The sequence below is a fragment of the Paroedura picta genome, chromosome 17 (genome assembly GCF_049243985.1).
Source record: "Paroedura picta isolate Pp20150507F chromosome 17, Ppicta_v3.0, whole genome shotgun sequence".
Lineage (NCBI taxonomy): Eukaryota > Metazoa > Chordata > Lepidosauria > Squamata > Gekkonidae > Paroedura > Paroedura picta.
In genome coordinates this window covers 20,143,054-20,169,425 of record NC_135385.1, presented here as the reverse complement: position 1 = coordinate 20,169,425, position 26,372 = coordinate 20,143,054, and the positions used below count along the sequence as shown (strand labels likewise).

Here is a 26,372-nt window from a genome sequence, read left to right as displayed (position 1 = left end):
CTCCCGATTCGTTCAGATTGTCAGAGAAAAGTGACACACGGGTCAAGTTGCACATCCATCTCGATCCCTTCAGCACCACAGGCTCACGCGGGTCCTGTTTTAAATTCAGGACCAGGCGAGGCTGAGCCCAGCGGCTTCCGTTTCGTGAGGGAGTCGCACGGCACCCGGTTGCCAAGAAATCCGACAGATTGGGGCGTGCTTTCCTTTCCTGCCGCTGCAGACCCCAATAGAATCCCAGGCTTGGCCCGTTTCGAAGTACAGAGACCCCCAAAGCTCAGCTGCTCCCCAGCCCATGAAACCCTAAATCTATTCTACAGAATTGGGAAGATTTCCTCAGATTGGATTTCAAAAGCGATGACAATAAACTGTGGCTTGATCAGACCCCAGATTAGCTGACAATCCAACAACCTGGGGGTGGGGCTGAGAGAGCTCTGACTGAACTGCTCTGTGAGGAAAGCTCTAACAGGACTGTAACCAGGGTCACCCAGCTGGCCGCATGTGGAGGAGCAGGGAATCAAACCCGGTTCTCCAGATGAGGCCACTCTTAACCATGGCACCAAGCACACTTCCGCTATTCTAAGTCCAAGAAAATCCATGGGTGTCAAAGGATGTGATTATACCAAAGATTGCACCATGAAGTTCTCCTGCCATAAAGGGATAGTCCGTTGCTCTCCAGTCAAAGATCTGCCTACCTTGAAGAAGAAAACCTGTTACCTGGCAGCCCCCATTCCTTCAAGACATTTGCCTGTGGCCTAGCAGAAGCAGAAAACTTCTCCATCTTTCTTTTCTCAAGTGAGCAGCACGGAGTAGAACTCCGCGCATGCTCAAGGTAGGTCTCGTCTTCTGCATTAGTGCTGCTCAGTTCCCAGTCTCAACGATTCCTCCCCACCTTCCATGTAAGTCACTGTTTCTAAAGCTCCAGCTGTGCAGCTCTGGCCAACAGCTAGGGAAGCAGAAACACACACCTACAGAAGCATCTACACCTACAGAAGCAGAAGGGAAGGAAGGTGCTATACAAGCCAAGAGAGAATCCTGTAACACTGGTGGCCCAGTTCTCAGTTTTTCCTAGGAAAGACCCTGGGTTCTAGACGAAAAAAATCTCCCTGGTTCTTTTAGAAGTGTTGAATCCGCGTTACCATTAGCAGAACTCTCCCAGAATGCTTTGGCTTCAACAGTTCAGAATGAAGCGAGTTCTCTCCCAATGCGTCAAGCATTTGGCAAATGACCCTATTGCGGTTGCTCTGATGTTTACTCTTGCACTCAACATTCTGTACTCTGTCTCGGGGGTCAGTGAGAAAGACGGACTACAAAGAAGCCCGATAAATAACGCACAAGGACCAACCTTTTCACCAGCCAAAGGAGTATCTCGGAAACCAGCATGAAGTTTGGCGTGCGGAAGTTCTCCATGGAGATGAGCCGGGGATATCCTAGGGCCCTCATCATCTCGGTGAAATCTTTTGGAAACAAAGCAAACGGGTTAATTCTTTTATTTACAGTGGTTCGTCACAGCTGCGGTAACGTAATCCTCCACAGGGCCTAAGAAAATCTCAAGTCCAGTGTTCACAAACAGAAAACTGTCTCTCTGAAAATAAATTTTCAGTTAAATGTTCCTATCAGAGACATATGTTTCCAGATATTCATATTATTATTATTATATTTTTATTTCTCGGCCGCCCTTCTGTAGGAACGGGCTTGGGGCAGCTCACAAAAGTTAAAACTTCATACTAAAGTGCTAGAATAATATAGACTTGGGTGGCCAAAGTGTGGCTCTCCAGCTGGCAGGGGCTCATGGGAATTGTAGTCCACAGGCATCTGGAGAGCCACAGTTTGGCACCCCTGACACAGGCCAATCCCCTGCACCTTTGGAGTATTGCAAACAAGCCGCAGGCTCCCCCCCTCCCGTTCATAGAGTCTTATGAGCTGTTTTCCTTTCTGTATCCATAGCACAGCATGACAGCAAAAGAAGCTTTTACCTGGCAGGTGGTAAATCAAAATTGGCATGCAGTGACCCAAACGGATTATACCAGCAGCAACCTAACTACCACTATGTCCTTTGCATTTAAAAGAAAATGAGAACGCAAGATAAGAAGGGAGGGGAACGACAGGGGGGAGTGAGAATTCAAAGATGGGGTAATGCTACCGATTGGGATAGGTGGGGGTGCCACTGTGCATGCGAACTCTCCTGTTCTCTCTCCCTCAATCTCAAACCTCCTCTTAGACGCTTAGAAGCTGTGGCATTTCTCAGAATTCAACCAGCTGTGCCAGCAATTCTGCACCCCTGCCATTTGGTCAGACGATGAACGGGGGGCATCACCTGGACCTGGAATTGGGGTCACCGTGGCTGGGCAGGGAGCGGTGAATTTCCTCCATTCCACAGGGGGTTGATGGTCCTACAGGACCCTTCCAACTCAATGATTCCAGGAATGTGCCATACACGATGCATGCAACTTTGGATCGGGTCGGCACCGCTCGCAAATGCACGATCCAAGCGGCACCATTTCATAACGCGTTATTCTAGTTCGAGAGGCAATTGCACACCTCTTGCTTCTGCTCTCTCTCTCTCTCGGGTGCAGAGCCCTAAGAAAGGAGTAACGTATTCTGTGCGGCTCAAGAAACATTCTGCCTTTGCAGCAGTAACTCGGCACAGCGCTGGTAATCTCTGCTCCCCACCCCCCTTTGCAGAGCGTGAGGCGCCAACAAGTGAAAATGGATCCAATGCCACCCTGCCGCTTCTGCCGTTCATCAGCCAGAAGAATGGTGTGCTTATTGTTTGGCATTCAGGGGAACTCGACACCAGATTTGTCACTCACAATGTTTACGCTCATGCATCTGAGCGGAATAAGGGAAGCAGGGCTGTGCAGAGTAACCAAGGTTCCCCCCCCCCCCCGACACCCTTTTAAAAAGAAAAAGCTACAGAATTAAACAAGATTTCTAAATAGCTCCGTTGTGCCTCATGAGACAGAGGGGTTTTCACTATCATTTGTAGCAAGCCATCAACGCAAATGGCGTTTAATAAGCCACCGAGGTCTACGCTCCAAAGCGCATGCAATTTTAATTTTGACAGCGGGGAAGGAAGAAACATGAAGGGCAGCATGGGTTGAATTCGCCTCAATCCCTTCCTCCAAGGCAGCGCTGGATTCTCCCATCCTTCATTTTGATTTCACGGGTTCAGATGCTACCGGTGACAATCTGCACCAGAACAATTAGATCCGAGCCCATTAGGCCCATAGCAAGATTTTCATAACAACCCTTTGAGGGAGGTTAGACTAAAGGACAAGGGGAGGTGTAGGCCACAGAGACCCAGATTCAAATCTAACGGCCACCTTCCCCCACAAGTCCCCAAAGTCACCTTATCTTGGCTTAGCCTACCTCACAAGGTTGTTGTGAGGATTTTTAAAAGAAGGCAGGGAGAACCTCACCCGCCACCCTAAGGAAGGAGGCAATAAAAGCTTGATCAAGAGAGCACGGCAAGCAGAAAGGCTACAGTTGCCAGCCCAAAATCCCTGGGGATTTGTAATACCTTCATTTTTGCAGCTTACCTTTCCTGGATAGGTTTGAAGTCTGGAGATTTGGAAAGGAAATGACTCTCACTAGAGCATGCCACACAGCCATTTTCTCCAGATGTGGAATACATATTTTAAACGAACCACAGAACAAATTGGGAGTCCAGGGGCACCTTTAAGACCAGCCCTGTTTTATTCCAGGCATGAGCCTTTATGAGCACGCACATCATACTAATGTCACAGAATGGAAGTAATCAGTTCATACTTACAAGCCAAGTGTGAGAGTCAATTCACACACAGCCTAATGAAACTGATGAACAGATGCCAGAGATAAACAGGAAAAACCAGCCATTGGGATTTATTTTCATTCGCTTGAGATTGAATCGCGTGGGCAACGTCTTGGGTTCACCAAAGGTGTCTACACAGGAGCGTAATGAGCAAATACAGAATCAATGGCTGATGACAATTAGCTGAGACCTAGCCCTGACTTCCTTTCTGTGCTCTTGTATCTGAGGAAGTGGGAAGTGGGTGTGCACACAAAAGCTCATACCTTGACTATAACTTGGTTGGTTTTAAAGGTGCCACTGGAGTCAAACTTGGCTCTGCTGCTTCAGGGCAACATGGCTACCCTCTTAAATAAACCGTCAGTGTGATGGGTGCCATCTGCAAATCAGGCGTCATTCCCGGACATCTTCGGTCCCCACCCAGAAATTCAAAAGCGTCTGGCCAAATACTGCAGGTGGCACTATAAATATAGTGGCACTATAAATATAGACTGGGCAGTAAGAAATCCAAAAGTAGATTCTTAACTAGTTTCCCATTTTAAAGTTTTTTTTTTAATAATTAAGATTCATGTATATTTTTATTTTCGTTTTGGATTTAGAGATATAAGTCCTGAGGAAGGCTGTACAAAGAGTTGAAACCGGCTTTATCGGAGGCCGTCTCTTACGTGTATATTTTCAAGAATTATATATTGTATATAACTGTCAAACGCTTTGGCTTTGTATGTGCGGCTTTATATTGTATAAATTGTGAGCCGCGCATACAAAACCAAAGAGTTTGATTTCATATCAGGTAATTCAGTTTTTAAAGTCTTCTTCGCTGTCTGTAAACAAATTTCCTTGTTTAAAAAAGGTATGTCCTATTTCCAGTTATTTATTTTATATTTAGAGAATATAAATCCTGAGGACAGTTATACAAACAGCTGACACCAGCTTTATGGGAGGTCATTTGACGCATATTTGTTTTTTTATACACACACACACACACATATATATAATATGACGGCCAGGCAGCCATAGTCCTTCGGCGGGAGGTTGGGAACCTGAGCCCCAGGGGCGGGGCTGGCTTCCCCAGAGACCGCGGGCGCGGCCTACCTGGCAGGGCTGTTGTGAAAGGCAGAAATAAGCTAGCCCTGAAGACCCCTGGAGCAGGGAGGGGGGTCAAATTGGGACACGCCCGGGAAATAACAGGGCGGGGACGGCAGAGCCTCAACCCCGCAAGCCCCCCCCCCAGGCCCCTCGACTCACTACGGAGGTCGCGGAAAGACATCCCTGCCCAGAAAGCCCCACTTGCTGTCGCTCGCCGCTCCTGTGTCAAAACTGCAGCCCAGGCTTCAACGCGCCGCTTTTCGAGAGCAGGCCGCGCCGCCGCGGTCGCTATAGCAACGCTTCTACGGCGCGTCGCCGGGCCCAAGACCCGCGGGAAGGCGAAGGCGCGCCGGGGGCAGGAAGGGAAGGGGTGGGCGGGGCTCAGAAGGAGGGCGGGCGGCGCGCGCCGATGCATTAGCAAACTCAGATTGTTATATCTTCTGCTTTATATGTAAAATACAAACACAAATAAGCATATCTTTATATATTAACACTGGGTGGGTAGGTAGGTAGGTAGGAAGGAAGGAAGGAAGGAAGGAAGGAAGGAAGGAAGGAAGGAAGGAAGGAAGGATGACATGACAGACAGAGGTATGGATGGACAATAGATGGAAGGACAACAGACAGACCTTATATCCCACTTTTCCCTACCCAAAGGAGTCTCCAAGGGGTTTAGAATCACCTTCCCTTCCTCTCCCCACAACAGACACCCGATGAGGTGGGGGGAGCTGAAAGAGCTCTGAGAGAATTGCTCGGTGATCTATCAGGACTGTGCCTGGCCCAAAGTCACCCAGCTGGCTGCACGTGGAGGAGTGGAAGCGATTTGACAGCACAACAGACACAGATATATTTAATATAAATATATTTATTAAGGACACATTTGTTTCCTGGTCTACATAACAGACTTTTATAACTAAAACAAAAATTATATAAACATCCTGGAATGGATATAATAATTATGATTCCAAATATATTACACAAGCCAACCTGCTTGAGGAAGCCATAAGGCCAAAGTCCGACAGAGGCCAACTTGGATTCCTCCCAAAACCATACAAAAACAACAACCTTCGAACAAACCAGCCGATCTTCCCAAAATAAAGCCGGGCCGAGGAGCCTTCCCATCTCCCCCAACATCCCAGTTTATTCATGGGCCCAAAACTACAATGCTCCTCCATGCTCATAACCGCTAGTAACACTCTCACTCCAACTCTCAGTTCAACGACCTAGAAAACTTCCATTTCTACATATCAATCTCATTTGTCTGTCTCTCCCAGGCAACAACAATTACCTGCAAAATCCACCTCAGTCCTGCTTCCGCTCGGAGGCTTTTCTTTGTCTTATCGGGGGTTCACGGCTGGGGCTTTCTGTGTTTTAAGAGTCCTCTGAATGTAATAGAGTTTCAAGAGCAGCCCCGCGATGTATCCCAGAGAGTTCAGCGTCAAATTAAAATCGCTAGGGAGGTCGTTCCTTTTCACTGCGTTGATAAGATTATGAGGCCTGCCCTAGATAGCACCGGCTGGCCTGGTCTCATCAGCTCTGGAAAGCTGAGCGGGGCTGGCTTGCCTCTCAAACGGGCAAGACGGAATGACAACAACAGTTAAGCAGTTAGTTGAGTCTCTCTCGCGCCTCTTTCGCTGCAGGTATTCCCCCTTCTTGATAAAACGATTTTATTCTTTTGAGCTTTGCTTTGAGCGTACTTAAACTTGGCGCATGGACCACCAGAGAAGACCAGGGATGCTATACAGAGGTGGGCACAAGTCAGGGGGGTGATTACAAACCCTCAGCTCTTCCGATTTTCAGCATCAATGACGAGCAGTATGTTATGGGAACTCCCAACTCGCTACCCTTATTATTTGGGAGAAATGCAATGGAAAATACCTGGTTTGGCGCACAGTTGCTCATCACGAAGGTGTTCTCACCTGTGACGAAGCCCAGGGCTTTTGAGATGCCTGTCTCCCAGACACTATGGTTACGTCCCTGAATTTTTCAGGCAGAATGGAGAAACGGTCATGCTTTTCTGGCACATGGGGATAACCTGAGAATTTCTGTTTTAAAACAATTAAGTCAGAGCAAGATTCTAGCCCTTAAGAGGGCAAATGAGAGCTGGGATCCGGTGACTCAGAGAAGACGCTCCTGGCAAGGTGTTCTATAAGACAGGGATTCTGTTCCCACCCACAGCTGAATTCTCCGGGAATCTCAGAGCTCAATAGGGTAGCCCTGCAATCCACTTTAAAAGATACGAAAGTTTGGATGCCACTGCCAGAAATAGCAGACGTGCACCCCCCTCCCCCATCCATCCAGCAGCCTTTTATAATAAGTGTTTTTTTTAAATTATCTAACATTTATACCCGAGTAATTTGACAAGTCGCACTTGTAAGATTACTTGAAACATCCGCCACCGTTAATTTGGATTCCTCTCACGGCCCTGCGGGGGAAGAGGGCAAAGAAAGTCGCTTTCGGCACCCCGACGCCTTGGGTTTCATTTGAGCGGAAAACCAAACGGCAGCATCGGAGCCGCTATCGAAGACCGAGTGGCGTTTTAATTGGATTGCCTTTTAGGAGAGTTGGGAACCGTTTAGAAAAATCGAAATGGTTAAGGATGATTATGCATTCGGGGGGAGGCCCGGGGACGGCCCAAGGGGTTTCAGCACTCTAGGGGAGGGGTCCTCAACCTTCCTAATGCCGCGATCCTTTAATGCAGTTCCTCCTGTTGTGGTGACCCCCAACCATAAAATCATGCAAGCGTTCTTTCACGGAAATTAAGCTGAAACTGAGCAATGGCATGAAGATCCCTTGTTCATGATTGTATATAAATTGTTTTTTTCTGGGGTTTCTCAGTTCAGCTCTGCCTCTTGTCCCACCATGACGATCTCGCTCTTTTCCGCGGCTCCAGACAGACGAACGCTCTCTCTTGATCTGCCCCGCAAGGCTGTTGTGTGGATGGTGCCCCCCCCCGAGCCAAGCTGCTTGCCCTGCTGCGACCCCTGTGAAAGGGTCGTTCGACCCCCCAAAGGGGTCCCGACCCCCGGGTTGAGACCCACTGCTCTAGGGGTACAATCGTTCCCCACCCCAAGTCGGCCTGCAGATACAAACATAGAGAAGTGTTGACAAACTGATTCCAAGGACTGTCACCCTAAACACAGTTACCTGGGAATAAATCCCACGGAACATAGTGGATTTCTGAGCCTCTGGCTGTGAAAACATCTTATGGGGCAGCCGTAGGGAAAAACCTTTTAAGATCTGCAACGGAAAATGCAACAGAAATCTGTTATGGAAATAATTGTCAACTAGGAACATTTAAAGCAGGGGTAGTCAACCTGTGGTCCTCCAGATGTTCATGGACTACAATTTCCATGAGCCCAAGCCAGCAAATGCTGGCAAATGCTGGCAGGGTCTCATGGGAATTGTAGTCCATGAACATCTGGAGGACCAAAGGTTGACCACCCCTGATTTAAAGGACACAGAGACAAGAGCAGAAAGCATCCAGGAGGCCAAGCATGGGGCGCGTGCTTCACTCTGTATGGTACAGCCACAGGAAGCAAGTATCATGCAGTTTGGCCGTCCCTAGCCTAGAATATGTAGCCCCACTGCCTTTCTCTAGGGGAGAGAAATTCGAGGCCCACTGCCTTTCTCTAGGGGAGAGAGCATCTCTAGGGGAGAGAAATTCCTCCAAGCTTTTGGCTACGAGAGCATCCAGTCTGTATTCAGGAAAATCACCCCGATGCCCATAACTCCAGCACCCAGAAGAATCAAGTGAGTCATTCCTTTATAGAGTAAAGTAGGCTAAAGATCGCAGTCTAGAGTTTCAAAGAGAGCTCATCAGGTCTGTTCCCAAACGCAATTCCGTCTCTGACCTCTGCTCGGAAGACATTCGACATTCCAGCGAGGGAGGAAAAAACCCAACCCCGAAACTCTTCCCTGAGAGAGAATGTGGCAGCAGCCCTTGGCTGAGATAATATTGCTAAGGGAACAGAGGTGAGAAAAAGAACAGACCCACAGTTAGGGGAGTCAGGCAGGAGCACAATAGGATGAAAATATAGCAAACCAGCCTAGGCTGGTCGATTCAGGCACGTAAATCTACCCAGTTCCTGCATGTCTTGTTCCATCCAGCCTGGTTCGGCCTCCATTTGCCTCGGGGAAGTCAAGGGTTCGTGGTTAAATTCTGCCACTGGCATCAGAGGAAACAAGACCGATCTTTGGTCAGGCAGGGATCCGGTGCAGATTCCTGTATCCCTTGAAGCTTTCCTTGATCTTCAATACCACACTGATGGGGCAGCTAAAACAGGACAGAATTGTTTGAGAGAACAAGAGTGAACACTTGCTTTTGAGTCCGGAGAGAGGCAGACGGTGCCTGCAGCAAGCTCATCGCAACCTTAAAAACAAGACGCAAAGCCAAAAGAGGCCGATCGGAAGAGACAGGGGAAGGGAGCCGGATCAAAGGCCCCCCCTCCCACTAACAGGCCAATTCCGTGTCACACGGATGCAAATTAGCAGCTGCCCTACAGCGTCTGGTGTCATTCCAGACCTGGCACAACAAAGCCAAGGTTATCTGCCTGTGCTTTATCAGAATCCGTGACAGGAGTCAGTGGCGCCTGGAGATTTTTGGGAAACCGGGGTGGCAGGATCTGCCCACCCACCATTTGAGAAACAGGGCAATGAACTGCAGCTTCCAGAGCACCTGTGAGGAGGGTGTGCCAGCTGAGTTGGAGAATACCTGGAGATTTTGGGGAGGGAGCCAGGACTGGGCCAGATTTGGGGCAGGGAGAGATCTCAGTGGAGTGTAATGCGATGGAGTCCCCCCCTCCCAAGCAGCCATTTCCTCCAGGGGAACTGAGCTCTTTAGTCTGGAGATGAGCCATAATTCCAGCCAGGGGATCTCCAGGTCCCACCTGGAGGCTGGCATCCCTAGTTCACCCTCCCAAGCAGCCCTTTTCTCCAGGGGAGCTGATCTCTTTAGTCTGGAGATGAGCTGTAATTCCAGCCTGGGCATCTCCAGGTCCTGCCTGGCGGTTGGCATCCCTACCTGTGAGATTCCTTCCTCTTGCAGGAGTGCAGCTACTTTTCGGGTTGCCCTGGCAACCCAGCCTCTTGCAGGGAAAAAGGAATATTGTGAGAATTGGGGGGGGGCGGCATCTGACGCTGTTTTTAAAGCCATCTGGAGCGAGGGGAGATCCTTGATTGGGACAGGTCAGGATCGAAGACTGCCTCCCCCTAAAATCTAACCTCCCTGGCTAGGGATTCCCGGCATAAGCATTCACGTGCACCTATGCTTCTTCAGATACAACGGAACAAAATTTCCTCAACCGTAACAAGCTCAGATTTTGAATAAAAATTTGCCGGTCCTAAAAGGTGGAAATCAAGATGGGCACGTTCTAGGTTCAAACGAAGTCATCCAAGGTGAGTCAGGCTCTCTCTGCTCCAGACACCCCACCCCACCCCAAGAGGGATAGCAAAACAAAAAGATCAGGAGCTCAACCTCTCAGGCTCCTCCTAAGAATTCCCGCAAGGGAACAAACGGGAAACAGGTTGAGCCTTCAGGAAGCACGCCACAAACGGAAGCTATTCTTTCTGAGACCCCCCTACATATCTGGCTAATGAGCCATGGGACCGGCAACCTCCCTGCAGACATTTTGCCTGGAGCTTTTCATGCTAAGCTGCAGGGGCTCCTTCGTAACGGGCATCAGTTTTTTGCGTTTCTCGTTCTTCCCCAGGCTAGAAGTGGCCCCTTGAAAAGCATTCGGGGCCTGGATTCCCTCCCAAATGTATTTCTGTTTTTTAAAGCCTCTGGTCATTTGGCCATTGTCGGAAAGAAGGTACGAACCGGTTCCTCTCCTGGCAAAGGAAATATACTCAGACCTGGTTCAGGCTTGCTTTTCCACTGCGTAAATGTAAGAAAATATCTGCTGCATTTGAAGACGTGATCCGCGACTCTCAAAATCTCCTCCCCAGCCACCAATTTTGCCAGTCTTCAAGGGGCCGCTGACCTACTTTTGAATCTGCAGCCTACTTTCTCGCTTTAAACCGCCGGGCGGCACCTCTGACCCAAAATTCTTCGCAGGACATTTGGCGGACAGCATGAAAACATCCACCCGACTTCTGCACGGGCTCAATCGAAAGTCTTCGTCGTCCGGATTTCGTGATAACTCTGGTGGGGCAAAACACCCCTGGGACTTTGGAGCCAAGCGCAGAAGAAAGACTTAATTATCTCTCCCTAGTCCTGCTGGCCAAGATAACAAGATGGGAACACTTTCTTTCTTTCTTCCCGTGCAAATCTGCCTCGCTTTCTGAACCGTTTTACACCTAGCCTCCTGCTCCGATCGCATTATTGGCGAAGCCACGGCTGGGGCCCAACTGGGGCGGAGCATTTCCCCCCTGATGTTATCTGTAATGTTCCTCGTTCGAGGAATCTTCGCCCGTGCGTTCCCTACATGAGAGCCGCCTCCCCCGACCCACGAGCTCATCTGTCGCCCAGCCGGTCCGTCATCCGGACCGACAGGAAGCGACCGCTTTGCTGATACAGAGATAGATGCCTGCGGACATGAAGATTGCGATCCTGCCCCGGACCTCAAGCCCAGGTCCTTGGCTTCTGTGCAAACGCAGCAGGCTCAAAGACAGAAGGAGGAAATCTGACAATCCCAGAGGTTTGATGCGAAGTCCCCATGCCCAGGATAGAGCAGGTATGTTCTTGGATGACAGGACTCAGGTTAACGGGCATAAACTACAGCAAATGAGGTTCCAGTTAAATTTCAGGAAATATTTCCTGGTTTGTGTGGGCAGGTTCGATGCTCCGGGAGGAGTCTCAAAGCGGTTTACAATCGCCTTCCCTTCCTCTCCCCACCACAGACACCTAGAGAAGTATGTGAGGCTGAGAAAGCTCTGAGAGAACTGCTCTACAAAGAGCCCCAAGAGAGCTGTGACTCGCCCAAGGTACCCCGCTGGCTTTAATGAACGAAAGCCAAAGAAAGCACTGGAGCAGACACGGCCAATTTCTTCCACCCACATGCTAGGCAGTCTTCCCGAAGGAAGGTTTTAAATTGGTTAACAAGCAAGGACAGTTTGTCCTTTAACTGAGTCTGAAGGACGCGGGACGGGAAGGGGGAAATTCTTAGTGAAGGGATACGGCACCAGAGGCTCCTCCGAGAGCAAACAAGGCCAAAGAAGGGCCTGTAATCAAACCGTAACGATCTATATTTTACATTAGCAGGACCTGAAGAAACGGGGATTGTTTCATCCATCACAATGTCACACCTCTCAGCACCTCCACGGAATCGGTGAGGTCACTGGCACTGGCCAATAGTCTCGACCTTTCTTGTGAGGTTGGTTCCCCAAAAAGCAAGCAATTGTCCCCTCCTTGTTTCCTGCTGCCATGGCAATCACAAAACTCTCTTGATCGGTCCCCATGAAAGGTCAAACCCAACAGATTACCCAGGAAGCCGCCACCCTGCGTGCCCCTTGATAAATTATTGTTCTCGGCTTATTTGGAATTTATTGGCGATGTTTAATCAGTACAAGACGGGTGATGCGTCTTCCCTGGGCAAAAGTCCCCCAAATTGATGAGCAGCAGTGGTATCCATAGACACTGACACAGTGGGATTCGCCCCCCTCCATTCCCCCAATAGCGGGTCGCATTTCTCTTTAAATGCCCCCATCCCGCCAAGCTGTTTCCCCTCCGCCACCATAATGTGAGCGTCGTGCTTCCCAGGGAGATGTGAGGGAGCTCTTCGCCCTCTTACACCCCCCCCCCCCAAGCTGCGATTGCGCGGGTCGAAAATCTTAGAGGGGGACCGGCTCAATCGGTCTGCAGACCCCCTGGAACCCCCTTAACGACCCCCTGAGCAATTCTGCCGGACCCGAGATGCGAAGCCAATCACGCTTTCCCAGCCCCGGGGGGCGGAGTCTCCGCGGCGCCGGGTCCATTCATAAGGTGCCAAGCCACGCCCCCTCCCTTCCCTCCCGGAGGTTATTAATGACGAGAGCCACGTGGAGCCGAGAGGGGCGGAGCGAGCGCGCATCTACGAGCCGCCCAGTCCCCACGGCGCATTTGATACGAGTCCAGGCACGCCTGCAGCTCGACCGTGCGGATCGGAGAGGAGGCCGGCGGAGACACGGTGGGAATCTCCCCTCCCTCCATTCCCCCAGCATCCAGGGGACTGGAGGGGTCGCATCTGCCGGGGACGCCCGAGGGAGAAGGTAAGGGAGGGAGGCGCGCAGGGCTGGGGCCGGAGAGTTCCCCGTCTTGCCCCTTTCGCAGCAACAGGCTGGGGGCGGCACGACTGTCCCCGGGGGTTCTAGGGCGGGGGCTTCCGAGCGCTGCCCCAGACTAAATGACCTAGCCTGTGTGTGTGTTTGATGGGGAGGCGGGGGGGGGGGTCCTGGGCTAAGGAGGATGGAAGAGGTCACGCTGGGGGGCTAATCTGCACCCCAGTTCTGTGCATCGCTTGGCCCCTTTTTGGGAGGGGGGGGTTTAATTGGACGGAATCTGGGAAGAGCTTTAGGGGCTCTGTCAATCTCACCCTTCCTGGGCTGCCTGCCTTTTCTTGGCTTGTCATGGCTCTGAGAGAAATGGGGGGGGGGTCAGAGAGAGTCTCCCCCTCCCACCGCCCTGCAGAGCAATCCCACCCACCCGCTTTGGGAGGCTGAAGGGGAGGGTGTGTCTCCAGCCCCCACAAGGGTCACGGCGCGAGCCCAGCAGCGTCAGACTCCACTGGAGCCCTGGCGTGGCTTCTCTGCAGGGGCATCCATTGCGGCTTGGCGGTTCAGATCCGTGAGGCTTCACCGCTCTCCTTGGCGCTGCCGAGGCATGTGGGCTTGGGAGCCCAGCAGAGAGGGCAGGCGGTAAGGGTTAACTTCGGCCGGGACGGATCCGCCTGAGGATGGGGGGAGTCTGAGGAGAAGGTGCCTCTGAGTGCGTGCAAAGTGATTTCCCTCCTGCTGCTGAGCCACACGACTAGGGAAAGGCATCTCTGGGTAAGTTTGCTACCCAGACCTGCAGAGCCCAAGCACCTCTTGGTTTACCCATTTGAGTAGGCGCCAATAGGAACCGAGCGGCTGCAGCGTGGAAACTGCGGCATTAAAATTTATCAGACAGTGCGATCGCATCCAATTATAAGAGCTTCTTTTTGCGGCGTGGTCTGGTTGTTAAGAGCAGCGGCCTCTGGTTTGGAGCACCAGGTTCAATTCCTCCCTCCTCCCTCACACGCAGCCAGCTGGCTGACCTTGGGCCGGCCACGGTTCTCCTAGAGCTGTGGAGCAGCAGTTCTCTCAGAGCTCTCTCAGCCCCACCCGCCTCACAGGTTGCCTGTCACAGGGAGAGAAAGGGATAGGTGTTTGTCAGCTGCTCTGGGATTCCTTTGGGGGATGAAAAACCAGCTCTTTTCTCTCCCACCCGGAGGTGGCAGGAGGGAGCCCGGAATAGAATCACTCTCCGTCACACGGCAAGTGGAAGGGGCTTCCCAACCTCCAAGGAAACACGAAGGAAACCGTCCTCCTCTCCGGGTCGGGGCCAGAATCCAGCAGCGCCCCCAGAAGAGCTGCACCCCTGGACCGATTTCAGTAGAGGAATTGGGGGGGGGGGGCAGCTGAAGAATCTTCTTTCCTCCGCTTAGAGGTTGCTCCTTCCGTCTCTCCTTCATAGCTATTTCTACCTCTTATACAGGAGTGCTTTCTGGCCGGCAGTGTAGGGAGCAGGATCACCCTTGCCCTTGGAACCTCAGCAGAGACTAATTCGGGCTTGGCCCTTGGTGTGGCGCTCCTCCCCAGGCACACGGGCCTTGACGCAGCCTCTCTTTCCCAGGGGTCTTGGGACGCCGTCGTGGTGGACCGGTGAGCCGTACGCCGCTGACCATGAGGGACGCGCATCTCTTCCAGGGCGCCCTGAGGTTCGTGCACCTCCTCTGGGTGGGCCTGTTTTCCATAGAGGTAAGACGATCGGGTGGTCAGAGTAGATTTTCCCCCACACTGGGATCTGGTCATTGGGAGGGGGCATTCCTGGCCCACGGGTGGCATCTCCCTGTTCTGGCTTATGTGACGGGTGCGGGGGTCCCCCGTACCACCACTTAGCAGGGTGAGGGAGATGTAGCAGTCTTGGAGGACTTGCTGCTTGCCACCGAGATTGTTTTCCCGACCCAAATGCTTTAGGGCTGCATCGGGCAGGGGGTTGGATGGGATGGCCGGTGTGGCCCCTTCTAGCTTGGTGTCATGGTTGAGAGCGGCAGCCACTCACCTGTCCAGCTCGGTTCGATTCCCTGCTCCTCCTCCCCACGCAGCCGGCTGGGTCCCCTTGGGCTCGTCCCAGTCCTGTTAGAGCTGTTCCCGCAGAGCAGTTCTTCTGGGGCTCTCTCAGGCCCACCGCTCGGTAGCCGGCATCCTCCTCCCTTGCCGTTCTCCTGCCCTGCCTTGAGTGTGAGATCTTGGACTGCGTCTGAGCTCGGAAAGACCTGCCTCCAGCGTAAGGTGTCTCCTTTGTCCCTTCCACAGACCTGCAGTGGAAAAGTCCTGGAGAAGACTTTTGAGGAATGGATGAGGTACAAGGCCGAATGCTTGAAGAAGATGGAGAGCGACCCGTATCCCGCCGGTAAGGGAGCATCGGTCCCACTTCTGGAAAGTAGAAAGAGCTCAGTGTTGCATTCACTGCGTGTCAAACCGGCTCGCCTGTTTTTTCTTCTGTCCCTTGCAGGGCTGTTCTGCAACCGAAGCTTTGACATGTACGCGTGTTGGCCGGACGGGACCCCCGGGACCACCGTCAACGTCTCCTGCCCCTTCTACTTGCCCTGGTTTGAAAAAGGTACGGCGGCCTTGATCCCTCGCTCCTCCTCCTCCTCCTCCTCCAGGGCAGCTCTTTCTTTCAGATCCCCGCCACAGAGAAAGGTGGGCTAAAACAAAGTTTATGAAAACGTTCCTGGGGCAAAAGATTTTCAGCACCCCCAATTGCATGGCTGCTATGGACAGCTCCAAGCGGGAGACAAGGATGGGGCAGCCGTGGCTCAGCTGCCCCACCTGGTGGCTGAACGGTGTCAAAGCGGATGCCTTCCCCCTTCTCTCCCCGCAACAGGAACCCTGTGAAATGGGGGGCTGAGGGAGCTCAGAGAGAACAGCTCTCAGGACTGCGACTATCAGCAGGTGGAGAGTCAAACCCGGCTCTCCAGACTGGAAGCCGCCACTGCATGAGCCGGACAGAAGCTGGCCTTCTACCCGTTTTTTAACCAGAAATGCCTTCTTCCAAATGCTGTGCAGTGAAACACGGGGTGGTCAGCCGCAGGTGCGGGGCCGATGGGCACTGGGCGCTGCCCAACGGGACGGAGGCCTGGAGGGACCATTCCCAGTGCAAGGAGGAGACGGACGGCGCCAGCGAAGAGGTGAGGAGGAGAGCGCTTTCTCGGCCCGGGTGGTGGGTTGGATGCTGATCGATTTAGCTTGCTGCCTTTACCCCAAGCAACACTCCCTCCCCCCCAAAATCCCCAAATCCTCCACTCTCCTCCGGCGCATCCCTTCCCACTGAATAGCATCTTGCAAACAGAGCTTTCAGTAAATGATTACTTTGGAGCTCGGAATAAGGGCTATGCTCAGTTTGGCGGGCTGGGGTGGGCAGGAGACGGATGTAGCTCCTCAAAGCAGTGCTCTTTCTCTTTGGAACAGGAAGGGGCCCACCAGCTGATGGTCAGCTTTAAAGTCATCTACACGGTGGGTTACTCCTTGTCGCTGCTGTCCCTGATCTTGGCCCTCCTCATCCTTACAGTCTTCAGGTATTGGGGTGCCAGTGGGCCATGTTTTGCTTGCCGCTGTCCCTGTGTAGCTCCGCAGCGTGGCATGGCGCTTAACATGGGAGCAACACAAAGCTGGTGCCTGAATGAATATATCCTTTTTAAAAAGGTTTTCCTGCTCGCTGCTGGTGGCCTGTGTCATCTTCCCGGCCTGCTTTTCCACTGGTTTTGATTTCATTGGCCCCGCTGTGTCTCGCTCGTTGGCTTGCTGCTTTTACTGGCGTGGTTTTATTGTGCTGGTTCCCCACTTTTTATGCTGCCCGTTTTGATCTTCACCGGCTTCCTAAATTGCTTCTCGTTTCTTAAACTTTTAATTTTTGGTCTCCCAGTTAATTTTCCGTTTTGCTTAATCGTAACGCATCCATGAACGGCATCAAAGGCTTGAAACAGGGAGCTTCGGACTGGGGATTTCAGACCAGCAGGAGGGGGGGATGATGCAAGGGATTTGGGTCGAGGGTGGGCGGGTCGCGTTCCCAGCTTCTGAGCACCGTGTCGTTTCCGGCCCCACAGGAAACTGCGCTGCACTCGGAACTACATCCACGCGAATCTCTTTGCCTCCTTCGGGCTGCGGGCCGTTTCGGTGATCGTCAAGGACTCGTTGCTGGAGAAGCTGTGGGGGAAAGAGGTCCTCCAGATGTCCGACTGGGAGGCCTTTCTCAGTGACGAAGTGAGTTGCCGCGTCCTTGGCCGCTCCGCGAAGGTCAGGGGAACAATTACAAGCCGCTTTGGGACTCCTGCGGGTAGGAAAAGCGGGGTACAAAACAACCATTCTTCCTCTCTTTTGTTGTTTCACCGTGGAGGTCGGCCTGGTATTTCACCTGCTCCTTCTCGTTGCTCCCCAGGCCGCGATTGGCTGCCGGGTTGCTCAGGTAGTGATGCAATACTGCATCCTGGCCAATCACTATTGGTTTCTGGTGGAGGCCGTCTATCTGTACAAGCTTCTGATTGGAGCCGTCTTTTCGGAGAAGAATTACTACACCCTCTACCTGTACCTCGGCTGGGGTAAGGAGGAGACGTTTATTGCGGGAGGTGGGCTTGCAAGAGGCGGTGTCCCCAGTTGAAAGGGCCGCCCCAAGATTAGCTCCCCGCACTGAGAAAAGCATCATTCAAGGGGAAAGCTGGGTTATACTAGTCTCCCCAAGAAGTTAGCATTCTACTTGCGGAGAAGCACTGGCAAAGTAGTGATGCAGAGGAGCAATGACAAAGTAGTGAAGCAGTGGCAAAGTTTTGTTGCAGAATACAGCCTATCCACCTTTCCATAAACTCTGCTGGATTGGGCCACAGGTCCATTCCGTCGACCATCTCTCCCGCAACACCCAACTAGTTGTCCCTAGGAGGCCTGCAGGGCGAGCCTGCTGGCAACAGTTCCCCCTTGTTGGCTCTCCAGAAGCATTCTGGCCCTGAACCCAGATAGCCCATCCAGCGATTATGGCTAACAAGCAGGCAAGAGACTTAACATATATACATCTAACCAGCTGCCTTTAAATCCATGTAAACCAGTGGCCATCCCCTCATCTAGCGGCAGGGAGTTCCACAAGTCTGCTGCGCAAAGTAGCCATTCCTTATCGTCTACCTTGGACTGAAAACGGACCGGTTCCATAGGGCGACCCCGAACTTGAATAATACCAGGAGAAAAAAGCATCTTCTCTCTCTCTCCCCCTCTCCCTCCTTCCTTTCATCCCCTGGTCTCTGTGGAAAATGCAGGATTGAGCGAATTGACATATCCTGGCAGCTGGCCCAACTGGGGTTGACTTCGGGGCAACTTACTGACTTGGCCTTTTCACAATAGTTTATAGTACGGCAATGTGAATAGATCAAATACAATATTATGTCTTTCTGATGGGACAACAGGATGTTATTTTCCGGCAGGCAACCGGTTTTCACCCTGTTTCAAGCAGCCTTCTTCAGGCCCTGTAAGGTCATAACCCTCATTAGTGCAAACATATATCTGGAGCCTATATTTTTTTGCAACGTTATCTTGGATTACCGTCTCCACAACATCAAGTCAGAAGATCCTACCGTGTGGAACAACTGAACCATCTCTCAAGGACTTTTATGTCTTTGCAGGAATGCTTTCTTTATTGCACGGAATGCTTGCACCCTTGGTTTTTTAGGTCTATTGAGGAATGTCTTACATCCCACTGGAAAGACATAACCTTATACCCGATATACTAACACTTTGTGGGATCATATTCATTGTGTGGCCTTATTACACACGATTGCTTTGTTTTTTTACGTCTGTTATACTTTGTGCGCCCAACTTAACCTTGTTCCCTCGAGTAAAACCTCGCCCGATCGGAAGTAATGTGCAGATTAAGAACAGAACAGGTGGTCACACTGTTTTTCTTTTTCGGCTTCACGGGACTCTCGTTTTTGACTTTCAGGGACCCCTGTGGCCTTTGTGGTTCCCTGGATGGTGGTCAAATACCTGAAGGAGAACACAGAGTAAGTGAGGATGGGGCTGCAGAGGAATCAGGCCACGTGGGGGGGGGGGGGGGGGAGAATGGTGCATTGTGGGCAGGGCACAGAGCAGTGGCTTCATTTAACTGTGGTTCCTGCAGTCGTGCAAATGCTGACCAGGGCGCTCATTTCGTTTGGGGCAGGGAAAACCGGCTTCTGTAACTGCATCTTTAGCAGACTGTGTGTGAAACGGGGGTTATTTTAGCCTTGCAACTTGGAGCAGCTCCTTTCAGGTTTCCAAACTCCTTGTTTCGGAGCTTTCTCTCTCATCTAAGGACGCACGGGCGGTCCGAGCCCACATGGTTGTGGCTATCTGAGGAAAGTGTCACCCTTTCAATAATTTATTCTCTACCAAAGTTTGAGGCCTGCGGCACCTTGAATACCGATAAAGTTTCATCCAAAGTAAAGGCTTCCATGCAAACGTGCGCTTTCCCAGATGGGCCTGCACATGAACGTTTATCCCCAGATTTAAACTTTTGTTGGTCTTCAAGGTGACCCTGACTCAAACTTTGTTCTGCTGCTTCAGACCAGCAGGGCTGTCCACCTGAGTCTTTATTGTCTGCCGGCCAGCGTTAATGCTCCAGAAAATAAATCTACTGCACAAAAGGCAACACACTAAGAATTTGTAAAACACAGAGAACAGCATCCAGTGCTTTCAAAGCACAAACAAAACTTGGCAATGCTACAAAGATATTGAGAAGCTGTAGGAACGCCACTGGAGAATTCAAATCCAAACGAGGATTTCTTACCGTCCTTTATACGTTTAGGGGTTGCAACTCTGCAATTAACCTATGAAGAAACTAATTAGGACGTGAAGATTATTTAGAGACATCCGGGCAGTTGTGCAGTACATTTTTTTCCTGAGGTCCGCGGAGGAAGCATTAGCGAGCGAACCACAGGATCGACCGGTTCCTCCTCTGGATTTGGGATTTCCAGCGGCCTTCCTAGAACTCCTTCCTATCTTTGCAGTATTGTGACGTTTTGGTTGTGCCTTCAAAGCATGGGATTAAATTTCTCTCCGTATTGTGCAAATCCTTACGCTGTGGGCTTCACGTAGGTTTTTTTTCCCCTTCTGCCTGTTCAAATAATCTGTGCTGAACTCGGCTCTTCTCCTCGGTGTTTTAGGTGCTGGGCCCTGAACGAGAACATGGCTTATTGGTGGATTATTCGCATCCCGATTCTGCTCGCATCCATTGTAAGTGACTTGCTTTCCAGGGCCAGAGGGACCTAGTGGCCGCAGGGTACCCTGCAAACTTCCCCCCATCTCAGGCTTCCAACTGGAAGCGCAGCACTTCCCCTGGTCAAAACAGACCCCTTTTGCACATGCTGAGTACCCAAGTCCACCCAGGTGTCCCAGGGGAGAAGCAGTTATGGCCCTTTTCTGAGCCTGTCCCATGCGGACTGCTGGGTGTAGGGCTGTGTGAAGGAATGTCGGGAGGACCCCCACACCCCATCCTGCCTGGGAAAGGCTTAACAAGCCACCTCCGAAAAGCAGTCAGCAGTGTGGGAGAGACACAGTGTGGGGAGCCCGTCCCGCACACTGACCCTGATCCTACAAAACCGCTTTGGTGCTTGTGATACGGACCTAAAACTCCGAGGAAATTCGAGGCCCCTCGTTCCCCTCCGAAGCAAAGTTGGGCCACGTCACTTTTTAAAAACCGTTTGTATTTTTTATTCTTCTGGCTCTCTGCGCACGCCGGGCCTGAACATTTCTAAAAGCGCCCTAAAAGTATGATTTTTCGCTCGAGAGGAGATGGATCGAACCGCCCAGGAAGAACAGTGCATCTTCCGGTCATGACGTTGAAGATGGGAGTAGCCGGACCTTTTTCCTGCTTCTGTTGGACTCCCGTGTTGAGTTTGGAGACCGCCGGGGCAGACTCTCAGCGGGCGAGAGGAGCGACTCCCCCAGTGGAGAACGTCTGTCTTTCCAGAAAGATGCTTAATGCCAAGTGGTGCTGTGGGATGCCTGCCTGGTCCTTTGCGGAAAAGCTCCAACGCACGCTGGAGAAAGGCCGGCCGCGGTCCCCCGGGGGAAGGAAACCCGACTAGTTATTCCCGGACGAATTGATTTTGTTCACGGACCACTGGATGCTGTTCCATTTCTTCACGGTGTTGTTGGCCACCACGGCCGCCAGCACGACCGTGACGAGAAAGATGACGAGGCCCAGGACGGCCGCCACGATGTTGAAGAGCCGGGCCGTCTTGCCGTAGCGGGCGGCCCCCTCGAGGTCGTGGACCACCTTGCAGTCCCGCGACTTGATGGAGTAGATGAGGGCGAGGAAGCCGAAGCAGAAGCTGTTCAGGAACATGGTGTTGAAGAGCGACAGGAGCACGTAGTCGGGCGGCGGCCGCTGGGCCGGGAGGACGGTGTGGGGGGCGACCCACGGGTGGCTGTAGGAGCCGCCGGGCTGAGGCTGCCCCTGGGCGTAGGGGGCCCGCGCTTCGAGGTAAATAGAAGGCGGGACGGGCAGGGGCACCATGGGGGTGATTGGCATCGCCATGGGCTACCAAGGCTCGTGGGAACGGAGCCGAAGAAAGGGCCTGCCCATGTCCTGGGCACGGCGGGATGGACAGGAGGCCGCAAGCAGCCGCCGGGATTGCTCAACAGCAGGCCTCACTCTGGCCGGAAGGTGCTTCTACCCGGTTGCCAAGCAACGGCTCCGAGGAACTGTCGCCAACTGTCAATCTGGCCCCCGTGGGCGGGGCCCTGTGGCACACCTTTGCAGGTGGACCTCTGCGCTTTTTCATCCCTCCCGGGTTTATCCTGCCCTTCGTCCCAACGGCACCGGGAGCACAAGTGATTCTCTCTTCTTCCATTTGAACCTCACAGCAAGCCTGGGAGGCTAGGCTGAGAGCGCTGAAGAAATGGCCATTTTTTGGGAGGGAGAGGTGGGTAATCCGTTGAAGGAAGGAAGAAAGAAAGAAATTTAATGCGGTCTTTTTCCCGTAGTTATTTATTGTGCATTGATTTGTTGAATGTCTAAGGCTGCTGGCTTACGGCGTTTGCAATATGTTCATAAGGCGAGTCGTAGAAACCAGCCCAAGATCTATTATTAAAATTGTTGAAATTATTACATTATAAGTCTCTGTGGCCTAGAGGCCAGGAGGCACCCCAAAACTTCCTTCCCCCGCGGATCGGTCTTGTTTCACCGAACTTTGGAGTGGCTGACGGAGGAGTGTCTCAGTGGAACAGGCTTCCTCGGGAGGTGGTGGGTTCTCCATCTTTGGAGATTTTTAAGCAGAGGCTGGAGAGCCACCTGACAGAGAGGCTGATTCTGTGAAGGCTCAAGGGGGTGGCAGGTGACAGTGGAGGAGCGAGAGAGCTGTGAGTGTCCTGCATAGTGCAGGGGGTTGGACTAGATGACCCAGGAGGTCCCTTCCGACTCGGATTCCTTGCCTGCTTGTGCATAGTGAATGTTTTGAGATGAAAGCTCCAGGCACACTGATTGCCTCTCGCTCTCTTCCCCTGCAGATCAACCTGTTGATCTTCATGCAGATCCTCAAGGTGATCCTGGCCAAGCTGCGAGCCAGCCAGAAGGGCTACGCCGACTACAAACTGCGGTGAGTGCACCCACCGAGGCTAAAGGGGAGCCGGCTGACGCACACAGCAGCAGGAACGCCCTGTACTTCAGGCGACTCGACGCTCGTCCCTGACAAGGTGGCAAAGAATCGCAAAGAATCGGGGAATTTCGGAGGGTGGCCAGGCTGGTCGATGATGGGCGTTTCCGCAGCACCTTAGAGCAGGGGTAGTCAACCTGTGGCCCTCCAGATGTCCATGGACTACAATTCCCTTGAGCCCCTTCCAGAAAACACTGGCAGGGGCTCCTGGGAATTGTAGTCCATGGACATCTGGAGGACCACAGGTTGACTACCCCTGCCTTAGAGAGCAGTGAGCTTCACGGCATCAGCCTTGGAGAGTCAAAGAAGCCTTTAGAAATCTTCTCCTGAACTCGTGTTCGTTCATGATGGGCACAGGCTGGGGGATTTGTTGGGCTTTTCTATGGCGTCTGATCGTGGGCACTGCAATTCTTTGTCAGGATCAAACCCTAAAGACCACCTTGCTGGGAGAGGACCCTCCCTTGGGTAAGAGGCCTTGAGAGTGGACACTGATGCTTAACCGGCTTCATGTCCACTTGCAGGCCAATTTTGGGCTGGTTGTGATGCCCGAATGGAGCCTTGGGTTCCGTTCTGGCTTCCTCTCCTGCGTTGCCTGCTGCCGGAGGCCAGAGCAGGGCGTCGCTGCACTGTGCAGGGGGGCTAGGCCGAGATGGCCTGTGGGGTCATAAGAGAAGCTATGTTGGGTCAGGTCGACGGCCCGTCCAGGCCAGAACTCTGTGGCACACAGTGGCCAAAATCCAAGTGGTCCACCAGCAGGGTCAGAAGATTTTCCAGCGTTGCCCTCCGAGCATGAAGAATATAGAGCCGAGACAGAGTGTTTTCTCTCAGCCTTGTAGCTAAGAGCCTCAGCCACTTCCCTGCAGCAGTGAGTTCCACCCGTGAGCGATTCCTTGGGCGAAGGACATCCTGTTTTCTTCTCTAAGCTTACCCCTCATTAATTTCACTGAGTACCCGAGTCGTTTTTCCTCTCCCTTCTGCAAGGTCTCTTCTTGGATGCTTTAGGATGCTTAGGGCTGATCCTGCGTTGAGCAGGCGGTTGGACTAGATGGCCTGTATGGCCCCTTCCAACTCTATGATTCTATGAACCTGTGTTGAGCAGGGGGTTGGACTAGATGGCCCCTTCCAACTCTATGATTCCAGCTCTGCATTTCTCTCTCTCTCCCCCCTGCAGGCTAGCCAAAGCGACGCTCACCCTCGTCCCTCTGTTCGGGATCCACGAAGTGGTCTTCATTTTCGCCACTGACGAACAAACCACGGGCGTCTTGCGCTACGTCAAAGTCTTCTTCACGCTCTTCCTCAACTCCTTCCAGGTGGGTCAAGAAAGGGTTCTGGGTTCGGATTCTCTCCCTTGCCAGCGTGGCTGCTTTTCTTCTCCTCCCTGAGCTGCTTTGAGCAAGGAAACAGAATCTCCGTCGTCTGATTTGTCCCTGGGAGCTGGAGATGTGTGTGAATCAGGATGAGACCTCTACTAAACAAGATGAAAGTCAAATGGGAGGCATCTACATTGAGCTCACCGGGGTCTCAAGGCCTGGTCCTTTTCTAACTGGAGATGCCGGGGATCGAACCAGGGACCTTCTGCGTGTGAAGCAGAGGCTCTGCCACTGAGCCGCATCCTCTCTTCCTGTTAAGACCATGCCCAGTTCATAGCTCTATGCAAAAAACAAAAGCACCATCAAGTTGCCCCTGCCATTCCCTCCCTGTCTATCTATGCCTTTGGATTCTTACAATCTTCTCTTTCCCTTAGGGGTTCCTGGTTGCTGTCCTCTACTGCTTTGCAAATAAGGAGGTAAGTCCCGCCGGTCTAACCAGGCATTCTTGGGCACGCACCTGATGGGTGCTAATCCTGAGCAGCCACACCCCTTTAGGGGGGTGTTCCCACCATCTATATTAACAGAATGCCCAGCAGAAACTATTTTTGGCCCAGCCTGGAGCCACTGATTTTTTTCAAGGGGGCTCCTATAAATTTTGGATGGTGGGAAGGCAGCATGGTATAGCCTGACCTTGGGAGCCAGGCACGGTTGGGATGTGAGTGCGAGACGGCGTGGGGCTGGCCCCTTCTGCTCGCCGGGCAGTTGCTCCGCTGGGGAACCGGACATGGTCTGCTTTTTAAAACATGCCCCCAAATTGTGAGATCTCAGATATTCACACACATATACTCCCTTTTCCTCCAGGTGAAATATGAAATGAAAAAGAAATGGCAGCTCTGGAAACTGGACCACACGGCGCTCTGCTGCACCCAATGAAGAGCCACGATCCTAAGCAGCGTGGGAGGGGCAGAAGCTCCCAGGGCCGGGCGTGCCCCTTGACACGGACACCGAGGCCCTGCCCCTCTGGGACGTTATTGCTTTGGCGAGCGCCTGAGCCTCGTTCCAGGACCGGCTCCTCGTCTCTGGCTCCCTCTGCAGCTTCCACTGGAGGGCTCAGGGCCGCCTCTTCAGGGTCCTGCAGGCCTGGCGTGGGTGCAGGAAAGGGAGGGCGAGCGTTCGCCACAGGAGGTTTGATCCTGCAGTTCTTTGAAGCAAGGAGAGGAAGGGGAAACTCTCCAGGGTTTTGGCTCTGAAGCCGCAGGAGTTTGGGGACTGCGAATCTCCCACGCGCTGCAAATCCCCTCTGAACAAGGTGCTCCAAGCTGTGAAGCCAGCGCATTGCTTTGGGGGCTCCGTGGTGGAATTTGGCACGCAGGGCCTTTCGGGCTCCCGTGGGGACAAGCATGGATTTGAACTCGGGCCCTTTGGCCTTTCCGTGCCTGCAAACGCACCCCTGGAAAAGCAGAAATGGTTGACTCGTCGGCACACTGTTAAGGAAGCCAGATTATACCTCCAGCCGCATCTTTATCTTTCTTGGGCCTCCTGGAAGAAGCAGGGCACAAAACCGCCGGTTCTTTCTCAGATGCTCTAAAGCAGGGGTAGTCAAACTGCGGCCCTCCAGATGTCCATGGACTACAATTCTACTACTACCCCTGCTCTAAAGTGAGGACGTGCGTGTCCGACTTTGCAAAAGGACCTCTCGTGAAATTTATTCCGCTGACCGTCAGGCGGAGGGGCCCCTAGCGGCCGAGGACTGTTCGGCTGCCATTCCGGAGCTGCGGCCGCCCCGCCCGGGGTTCGAATTGTGCCTTGAAAGCCCGCTGAGCTGCCATTTCGCGGGGGCTTTTTCTAAAGAACAAAGACGGCGCGCGTGCCTCGGAACTTTCAAAACCAGAAAGCTACTGGCACGGCATGTACAGACTGTCACGCTAGACTGGCAGCAATGAAGCAGAATCGACTAATTGCCCACTCTCTCTTTTTAAAGAGCGCTGTAAATAAATGGGTGAGCCTCTTGTGGTGCAGGGTGGTAAGGCAGCAGACATGCAGTCTGAAAGCTCTGCCCATGAGGCTGGGAGTTCGATCCCAGCAGCCGGCTCAAGGTCGACTCAGCCTTCCATCCTTCCGAGGTCGGTCAAATGAGGACCCAGCTTGCTGGGGGGTAAACGGTAATGACTGGGGAAGGCACTGGCAAACCACCCTGTATTGAGGCTGCCAAGAAAACGCTGGAGGGCGTCACCCCAAGGGTCAGACATGACCCGGTGCTTGCACAGGGGATACCTTTATCTTTAAATAAATGGGTATTTCTCAGCAAAGGAAGTGTGAGTATTTCTTTTAATGGGGAGGGAGGTGGAGCTGGAG

General features: G+C 52.5%; 2 protein-coding genes and 1 pseudogene across 5 annotated transcripts in view; 1 reads left to right on the top strand and 2 right to left on the bottom strand.

The window, feature by feature from the left end:
- CLUAP1 (clusterin associated protein 1) overlaps window positions 1-26,372 on the bottom strand; it is a 58,087-nt gene that overhangs the window by 29,646 nt on the left and 2,069 nt on the right. For 2 of the 4 annotated variants that reach the window (XM_077316983.1, XM_077316984.1), the window contains exons 1-2: window positions 5,033-5,204; window positions 1,343-1,454 (exon numbers count right to left, since the gene is read on the bottom strand). In XM_077316983.1, the coding sequence (XP_077173098.1) occupies window positions 1,343-1,454; window positions 5,033-5,054 (134 nt within the window). In that variant the 5' untranslated portion in view covers window positions 5,055-5,204. Of the gene's footprint in view, window positions 1-1,342; window positions 1,455-4,879; window positions 4,898-5,032; window positions 5,205-26,372 lie in introns of those variants that run through there. The other 2 variants (XM_077316986.1, XM_077316985.1) reach the window with 2 other exon arrangements.
- LOC143827439 (glucagon receptor-like) lies at window positions 12,934-25,640 on the top strand. Its single transcript, XM_077316988.1, has 14 exons — window positions 12,934-13,060; window positions 14,664-14,788; window positions 15,347-15,443; window positions 15,546-15,653; window positions 16,103-16,224; window positions 16,505-16,611; window positions 17,140-17,296; window positions 17,472-17,631; window positions 19,014-19,074; window positions 20,215-20,284; window positions 22,562-22,650; window positions 23,879-24,017; window positions 24,452-24,493; window positions 24,879-25,640. The coding sequence occupies exons 2-14, from the start codon at window positions 14,714-14,716 to the stop codon at window positions 24,948-24,950; spliced, it is 1,299 nt and encodes a 432-aa protein (XP_077173103.1). The 5' UTR covers window positions 12,934-13,060; window positions 14,664-14,713; the 3' UTR covers window positions 24,951-25,640.
- LOC143827440 (dispanin subfamily A member 2b pseudogene) lies at window positions 20,738-21,728 on the bottom strand (annotated as a pseudogene).